Source organism: Branchiostoma belcheri, unplaced genomic scaffold (assembly GCF_001625305.1).
Source record: "Branchiostoma belcheri isolate BF01 breed outbred unplaced genomic scaffold, Haploidv18h27 scaffold98, whole genome shotgun sequence".
In the NCBI taxonomy this organism is placed as follows: Eukaryota; Metazoa; Chordata; class Leptocardii; order Amphioxiformes; family Branchiostomatidae; genus Branchiostoma; species Branchiostoma belcheri.
The window spans coordinates 782620-791115 of NW_017804664.1; the positions used below are offsets into that span (position 1 = coordinate 782620).

At 45.5% G+C, this 8496-nt stretch overlaps 1 protein-coding gene across 1 annotated transcript; it reads right to left on the reverse strand.

Annotated features, from left to right (window-relative positions):
- Positions 1 to 882: 882 nt before the first annotated feature.
- LOC109461993 (P-selectin-like) lies at positions 883 to 8207 on the reverse strand. The gene is made up of 16 exons (XM_019758473.1): positions 7989 to 8207; positions 7449 to 7610; positions 6812 to 7279; positions 6413 to 6474; positions 6152 to 6305; positions 5804 to 6001; positions 5540 to 5595; positions 5147 to 5312; positions 4778 to 4942; positions 4458 to 4522; positions 4008 to 4171; positions 3697 to 3856; positions 3317 to 3542; positions 2841 to 3032; positions 2429 to 2611; positions 883 to 1915 (listed from the first exon to the last, which is right to left on the reverse strand). Exons 2-16 carry the CDS (start codon positions 7576 to 7578, stop codon positions 1488 to 1490), a joined length of 2817 nt encoding a protein of 938 aa, XP_019614032.1. The 5' UTR covers positions 7579 to 7610; positions 7989 to 8207; the 3' UTR covers positions 883 to 1487.
- Between the last annotated feature and the right edge of the window lie 289 nt (positions 8208 to 8496).

Sequence of the window (8496 nt, forward strand, 5' to 3'; positions counted from 1 at the left end):
ATTTGTACGCGGTATCTGTGACTGAATAGAATAAGGTGTAAGCGGGTTAGGATGTGCTAAGGATGATGATACATGTGATGATGATTATGCATATTTTGATGATGATGATGCATATAATGGTGATGATGCATATAATAATGGTGATGATGCATATTATATACTTATAGACTTTAAAAATGGCACATACTGCTTTCTCTGCTTAGCACTCAATATTTGGAAAGGGTATGGAAGTTGAACACACACCACAAATCACACTGGACTAGCCCCCTAGTGATGTGTGGCCCAGGGCTATTGAAAACAGAGATGGGAGCCACGCCATGCGTGCACTCGACGCGGGTAGGCCCTTTAACTTTAACTTTTTTTCAAAGTCTTGCCTAATTTTAGAGGTCATGTCTAAGGAGAAGGTGGAATTCAGTACGAGTCGATGAGGGAGTGACGTCAGAGTGATTGACACAAGACGACTTGTGATGACAGATGACGTCATTATAAAACTATTCATCATCATAAACTATTCTTGTAGCGACACAACAATCAACAAAGAGACTGGGGAGATTCTAAAGTATCTCTAGTAACAATGACCTTCTTTTTTTAAATGGTTTTATTGTCCAAACAGTACCCGTGCAGTCGCAGCCTTTATACGGCTGAATTGATGCAGGGTATCACATATAATCAATACAAATAACAGCAATCAAATAATACACGTGATACACATATTTGTTCCACAAATTTTGTGGAACTGTCGCAAGGGTCTGTGCGGCTGCCATTCGGCGCAACAAGGTGACCTCAACACGACTTTCCCCAACCGAAGTTAGGTACCCATTCACACCTTGGTGGAGTGAGGAAAGTCGTGTAAAGTGCATTTCCTAAGGGCACAACGTCGGGGCGCATGTTCAGACATGGTACGACCCGGAATCGAACCCGGGTCTCCCCGCTTCATAGTCGAATGTTCTAACCACTACACCACGCGACGCCACATCTTATCGGGCAACATGACGTTGGGTCGTCAGTATCCTCTCTGTGCGGGCACGCTGGTGGCAACAAATGTGGCCTTTTCTCCCAGACTCACCGATCTACTTACTACTGCCACAGCATTGTGTTGTGGCAGTAGTGTAGTGTTGTGGCCGGTTGTGTATATATATATGTTACTTTTGTTATTTTGTTTACTGTTGTTGGTGTTTATGTCTATCTGTACAGGGCACGCCTGTAAAGCAGTATATTGTACTGAGTGCGTCTACCCTGTATAAAGAAGACAGAAATAAATAAATATAAATAAATAACATGGGTTGCCAAAGACACAACTGATCAAGCCCATTTGACGGGGTCATAAGGCATGATGCTACACTATGTTACATGTGTATTTACAGGTCCAATATTCGGTAGATGCAGTATTGTAGCTACAATCCTTATAAAATCACACGATAGTTCCACTTTAAGCATGGCCATGAAAGAAGGAAATGTTTGACTCCGTCATTTGAAGATCAACCCGTTTAACCGACTTGACAAATGAAACCAAACTTCCTAGAGGGGTTGTTGGAGCACGAAATATCGTTCCACTTGTTCCTGAGGGTAACGTGCGGGTCATCTTCGGAAAAATACTCCGCACAGTCTTCGATACCCCCGTCGTTGTTGGGTTCTCCTGAACCCCACGAGCTGAAACCTCCAAGAACACGACCATCCTCCCACACCCAACGTCCTTCCTGTTGGATGTCAGTCATTCCGAACCGGAAGTAAGCGCTGTTATCGACGGCATTCTTCAGGTTGATGAGGAAGGTGTTGGTGACGGCATCGCGGGGCATGGCGAGGGTTCCGCCGTCAGAAGAACAGATTGTCCTAGCACTGCTGTGGTCAGTATCCTGGTTGAAGGCCTTGTAGCAGGACCGGCTATGCTGGTGGTAAGTGTACCCATTTGGGCAACCTATTATGGGGAGAGGATGTTTAGGATGACTGCCAACTTTATTCAAGCAATATGGCAATGCTCTTTTAGTCAAAATAACGCACATGCATTATTGCACGTCCCAAGTGCCTTTGATGATGATATCATCCATTGCAATTACAGCAAGAGACGTATCCGATACAGCTCTGTTTTGATGACGGAAGTCACTAAGTTTATACATTCACGTTCATTGTATTCTTTGTCAGCTTTGGGCGTTGGAAATTGATGATAAAATGTATAAATCTAGCATTGTCATAATGTTGACATATTTGTGTATACTGGAGATGTAGCTACATGGTGTAAAATGACTTTCACAAGATGGACGAAAGGATGCAGGGACATGGGACAAGTTTCTGTAAATGTACAACCTTCCAGTTACACTACTGCATCAAAAATCCGACCACTTCCTGAGCCACGGGTGTTGCACTAAACAAAACGTTTAGATACTCAGACTGTCACCATAGGTATTAAATTACAGAACGGGTGCATACTTACATAAGACCTCCCTCCTGGTCCAGGTGCGATCGGCTTGGCAGGTCCGAACGCTGTCGCCACTCTCGTGTAGCTCGTAGCCTGGGTCACAGGAGAAACTGCAGGTCTCAGGAAATCGGAAGGAGTAGCCGTTATCACAGGACATTCTCCCATTGGCGGGGCTGGACAGGGTTGGGCACTGTACGCCTACAGGTGAGAAAAATATAATACATATGTTGTTTGAATAGTTCAGAGAGGTTACTGTTTCACAACATTCTTCACAACCACTGATGAAATATATAAAAAATGAAAACACAGATCACTCAATGAGAGATTGTGCACCACACGACACATTTGGGGCATACATTGTTATTGCTACACATTTTAAAGTACTTAAAGTTGAATTCAATTTGAATGTGAGCAATGCTGTATCTACCAATGCACACGGCGTCGTTTCCAGACCAGGTTGCATCAGTCTGACAGCGTCTCTCGCGGCTGCTTGTGGGAGTCGTGAGCTCGTAGCCTCGGTCGCAGGCGAAGTTGCAGGTCTCAGGATACCGGAATTCAAATCCCATGCTGCAGGTCATTGTACCGTGTAGGGGACTGGACAGGTCCGGGCATTTTGAAGCTGAAATAGAAAACAGTTTTCAAGTGAAGTAAAAGTTTTCAAGTGAGCACTGCAACAGAGCTGGAAATTATAAGAAAAAATTCTGTTGGAAAAGCCAGATAGAGCAGTGTCTATCGTGCTGGACAATGATGTCAATTGCCGGGTGTTGGACATAAGTTTCTATACTTGTGTTAGCTAAATAATCAGTACGTCTTTTACTTCCTTGTCTGTCCAAATTTTTAAATAAGACATACTGACCAAAGACAAACACAGGTATGAACAGGTAATAAGAATTTTGGATTTACCTAAACACGGCGTAGACCCCGGGATCGCTGGGTCGAAAGGAATGGTCCAGTTCCCGTCGTGTCCACAGGAGTACTCGGCATAGATCAGCCTGTCGTAACCAGGGTTACAGTGGAGCAGACAGACGACCTCGTACTCCGCCGTCGTGCTGTCAGGGGATTGGCAGAAGTCAGCTGCAGGGGATGCCGGGATAGAACACCCGAAGTAACCATTTTCCGGTTCAGCGACCTGTGAAATTGCAAACATGTGTCGATGGAAAACTTTTCTACACTTCACAATCCAGCAGTACTAGTCATTTTGCCCTGGAAACTCTTTCCGTTCAATTTTTTGTCATTTTAAAAGGGGTTGGACAGATGCTAGCAACAAAAACCTTACTACTGACCGGGAAAGGCGGACAGGAGGTCCGTTCACAGCGTCTTCCGTCCCCGACCGTCCCGGGCCGGCAGCGGCAGCTGAAGGTCTGGTGGCCCGTCAGGTCGCAGATTCCGTGATCAGAGTGGCAGTCGTGCAGGCCGAGCCGGCAGTAGTCGGATGGGACACATCTAGAGAGCGGTTGAAGGAAAGTAAGATCCCCAGTATTTTTTTAAATCTTATGCACGAGGTTTGTTCTCCAAATGTGCCAAAAATTCGACGTCAAAACAAAAGCGAGGCATTTAAACAAAGATGTTTGATCACCGTAAAAAACGTCTTCACCTGGGTTTGTCGTTCCATTGTCCAGTTGCCATGCACCTGAAGCTGTGTAGACTGTGGAGATGAAGGTCCTGCTCATTGCCGACTTTGAAGCCGGGCTCACAGGTCAGGCGGCAGGAGTCCTGGTACCTGGTACCGTTGCACGTCAGGCTGCCATGGGTCGGACTCTGAGTGTTCAACAAAATTTTTCTTGTATTGTCTGGAGCGACGTTATGCATATCTTCAAGACAAATGCAATGAACAAATATGCATGCCATTATTTAAGTGGCTATGAGTATAGTTCTAAGTGTTGTAATTAATGCTGAAAAAGTAATATAAACGCTTCACATATTAGGTTGTCATTTCTGAGAATCCTTCTTCTATCAAACGGTATAGTTATTAATAGCATTAGATCGATTGTGCCACAGCATTAATTACGAAACAAGAAGATAGTATTACATACAAGATACGTACAGTAAGGTTGCCGCAGTCCTTCTTCTGACAGAACAGATCTGGTCCGCCAACAACTGGCTGGAGCGCTACAAGTCACAAAGGAATATATAAATTGTTAGCAAAGAGACAGAAGGGAAAATAATACAGTAGCCAAATCGAGGACTGAGTGAGTGAGTGAGTGAGTGAGTGAGTGAGTGAGTGAGTGAGTGAGTGAGTGAGTGAGTGAGCCAAATCGAGTCAACAAATCTGTGTATGTAATGATTTTAATGGGTCTTGGTTTACTGCTACGACTTGTACTATTACTTTGAGCAGGGAATTTCTCTTTAAAATAAAGTTCCTACCTCCCGTCTGTAGGCTCCAGTTGCCGCTGCTATGGCAAGCTACGCTCCGGTGGTTCGTTCCTTCGTACCCGTCCGCACAGGTGACTCCGCAGGTGTTCCCGTAGGTGTGTCCACTGGCGCACTGTAGGGCGGTGTTAGGGAACTCGGGAGGGGGTCCGCAACTCACTGTTATAAATACATGAATACTTTGTTAATATCTTTTTTAAAGTGTCCCCAGTGCTGTGCATTTAAAGATGACCTCTAAATCGTTGCCTAATAATGGCGTCATTTACTAAGACTAAGAAGAAAGTCTATTCGGAGTAAGTGGCTAAGAAGGTGACATTGTTTGGAAGGGGCATTCACCTAAGATATGCCATATAACAAATGTACCTGGTGTGCACTCCGGCTCCCCACTCCAGGTTGCTTGGGCTGTTAGCCGGTACACCTGACAGGTGAAGTTGTCTTGTCCCAGCCGTTCGTAGCCGTCCCGACAGGTGAGATGACAAGTCTCGCCGTACGTCGTACCTGTACAGGTGACGTCACCGTCTGCCGGGATCTGTGCAGGAAGAAATAACCTTAGACTTTGGTGACAACTAAATACATTTATGACTGATACTGATCCCCAAGCAGATGTAGCGGGTCCATCTAATAACCACACCAAAAGACCATTTCGTCTTCCTCACAATTTAGCATTTTTGTGTTGCTATTTTTTTCCTTCCGGTACCTGCTTGGTGATTAGGCTCGTGTATTTGATGATAGGAATAAGCATACTAGAAAACTCACCGAAATGTTTCCACAGTCAGCGAGGACACAGGCCAGAGTCTGTGGGATGATAACGTCTGCCAAGAAGAGAAAACGTTTATTAGACACAATTTAGCTTTTAAATTTACATATACAGTATATACATTACTTCATGGCATACATAGCAAGTCCACACATTTGTATGGTTATTTGTACAACATTCAAAACCCTTTAGTTTATGCTCTAAGCCATCCTGACATGGATCCAACCCCTGATACGAACAGTAAATGTGTAACATTTCCCGACCTGCTGACACAGCATTTTCCATCTCTGTCGTGTTCCCTCTGCGGAAGGCGGTCCAGTTTCCGGTCCAGCTGCAGCCCAGGGCGTGGTCCGTTTCCGGTAGGTACCCTACGTCACAGATGACGTCACAGGGGTCCAAGAACACGTGACCCTGACACAGGTACGATCCGTGCGGGGGGTCCTCAGGTGGGCTGCAGGTTACTGTGTGATACATACAGACAACATTGAGACCAAAGTTCCGAATTGAAAGGAGGAATAGGGAGTGATTATCTATGTCAATTGAGAGAAGGGAAAAATATAAATAATTACAGGCCTAATAAACAATAAATAATAAATATACGAAAACCCTACCAGGGTCGCACTGTGCGGGTTTGTCCCAGTGTCCTGTAGCGTTACACGTCAGTACAGGGTGCCGGGGCAGGTAGCCTCGCTCACAGACCACTCGGGCTACTGACATGTTCGTCGACGTCTTTGAGCTTCTGTTGATTTTGCCATGAGCTACATTCTTTGAAAGAGATGGAAGACGTATTAGTCATACTTCCCTTAATCGGACAGGAAGATTAATAAATTAGTTAATTAATCAAGTATATATAAGAGAATAGAAAAGCTTACCTCAGACTCTCCTCCACAGTCCACAAGTCTGCACTCCGGATGCTTGGTCGCCCCAAACGTCTCTGCAAACAAACATTTACAATTTAATCCAACGTCTCCAATCATTACGTATAGTATAAAAGTAAAAATGCACGCGTGAATTAAAAAAAATCAAAGCAAACTTACTTGTATGGATAACATTGTACACTTTAGATGATATTGTTCACACTGTCAGCTATGTGCGGGGCCTAATTATATAGTCTCCCATGGGTACAAGATTGGCAAGACAGTCTTGGTGGCAGAGAACTATCTAATACGTCATCGTTTGGCTGAGCGCGAAAAAAGATACCAGTACAGAAAAGCGAAGCCCGATAAAAACGCCTGTAAGCACGTCAAAAATAAGCCGAAGCCTCTCCCTACCTAGGCGAGACAGAACATGCAGGAAGTCCAGGTTTTCCACGATGTCGTCTAGAGTCGGGCCGATCCATTCCAACAACTGCTGCATCATGTCGAAATCGATGATGTTGTCCTCTGAGATGATGTCTAAGTATGTCTCCACGACAGGAAGGTTGGAGACGTCTAGCTTGAATAAAATGCCACGCGCCGCGTCCGCGTAGATTTGGTCGGAGATGCCGAGGTGCTCGAACACCCGAGGGTCGGTGTTCGGCATCGTGTCGGCAGCCCGACCGACGCCGACGAGTGTCGACACGACTTCGGGCGCGATCGGCGCCCATCGGCCGCGGTTGCAGAACAGCAGGCCCGCGTCATCGGTCTGGTAGCCCACGTCACACTTGCTAATGCACATGCGCACGTAGATGTTGTAGTAGGCGATACTGGTGCAGATAAAGTCGCCGTGACCCAAGTCAGGAAGTGACATGTTGCCACAAGCTGGAGGGAAGAAAAAAATGTTCAGAATGCAAAGACCATGGCGATCTTTCTTTTAGGACCACCAGTCATCAGAATCAGTGTTACCATGAAAATGTGATAGGTGGAAACTTTGGACAGATGTAATATCATATACAATTGGTTATGTAAATTAGCAATCCAAAAGACTCACATTCCTGCACAGGAGTCTCCACGGTTGGTTGCTGCACGTATCCAGGCGGCAGTATCGCTGATGTGTCCCCTCCGGCGGCCTGGAGCGCCAACTGGTACCACCTCTGCATCTCCGGGGAAAACTGCTGCATCCACACAGGTACCGGCTCCGGAGTTTTGTATACTGCCAAAGATTAAAAATATGGATTACTGTGGGGAATAAAGTGCAACGAATACTAAAATCATATTTTTTCAGACAACGTTCTTCAAACTTTACATCGTATCTGATGACAGGCTGAATAAAAATTATAAACGGGAACTTTGTGGATCCAGATGTCTTACTGAGAAAGGACAGCGAGAGGTCGGTTAGCCCATGGAGTTAAAATAAAAAAAAACCTTGTATTTAACCTCCTTGGTTAGCTTGAGGAATGAATCCACTCTACTATATTCTGCATCCTATCTGAAAGAAGAAAAGCCTTCTGTAGTTCTCATGGAACCTGTAGCACAAATTTCACTACAAAACGTGACAGTGATAAGATGGAGTCTAACAAAAACTACTAACCTGGTATAACGTTGGTCTTGAAGAGTACAGCGAACACCACCGCTGTCAGGACGGCCAGGCAGTAGAAGATGGCGGCGAGGATGAGCAGCGTGTCCGGCCTCTTCCTGGGCGGCGGGTTCAGGGAGGAGCCGTACCCGTACAGCGGCGGGCCGTACGGCCTCCACACGGCGCCGGGCTTCACCTGCTTCCCGCCGAACAGGGAGTCAGAACTCGGCTGTCTTTTCAGTGGGACCTGCGATGGAAACAAAGGATCAATACAAAAGGTTTGTTATATGGGGATGTCAGAGCATCGTCTAAGCCAGATAGCATGTTTGGTTAAGGTAGAGAATTCCCACTAATAAAGGCGCGGTCACATTTCCCAAGCCGGGGCCCGGCCGGTCAGTCGTATGGAACGAAAATTATAAGACAGCAAAACACAAAAAAAAGTTTTAGAAAATTAACCATGAGCACTATTTGTGTATACTCTTAATACAAGGTGTTTATTTTTCGTTCACGCAAACAACCCGGC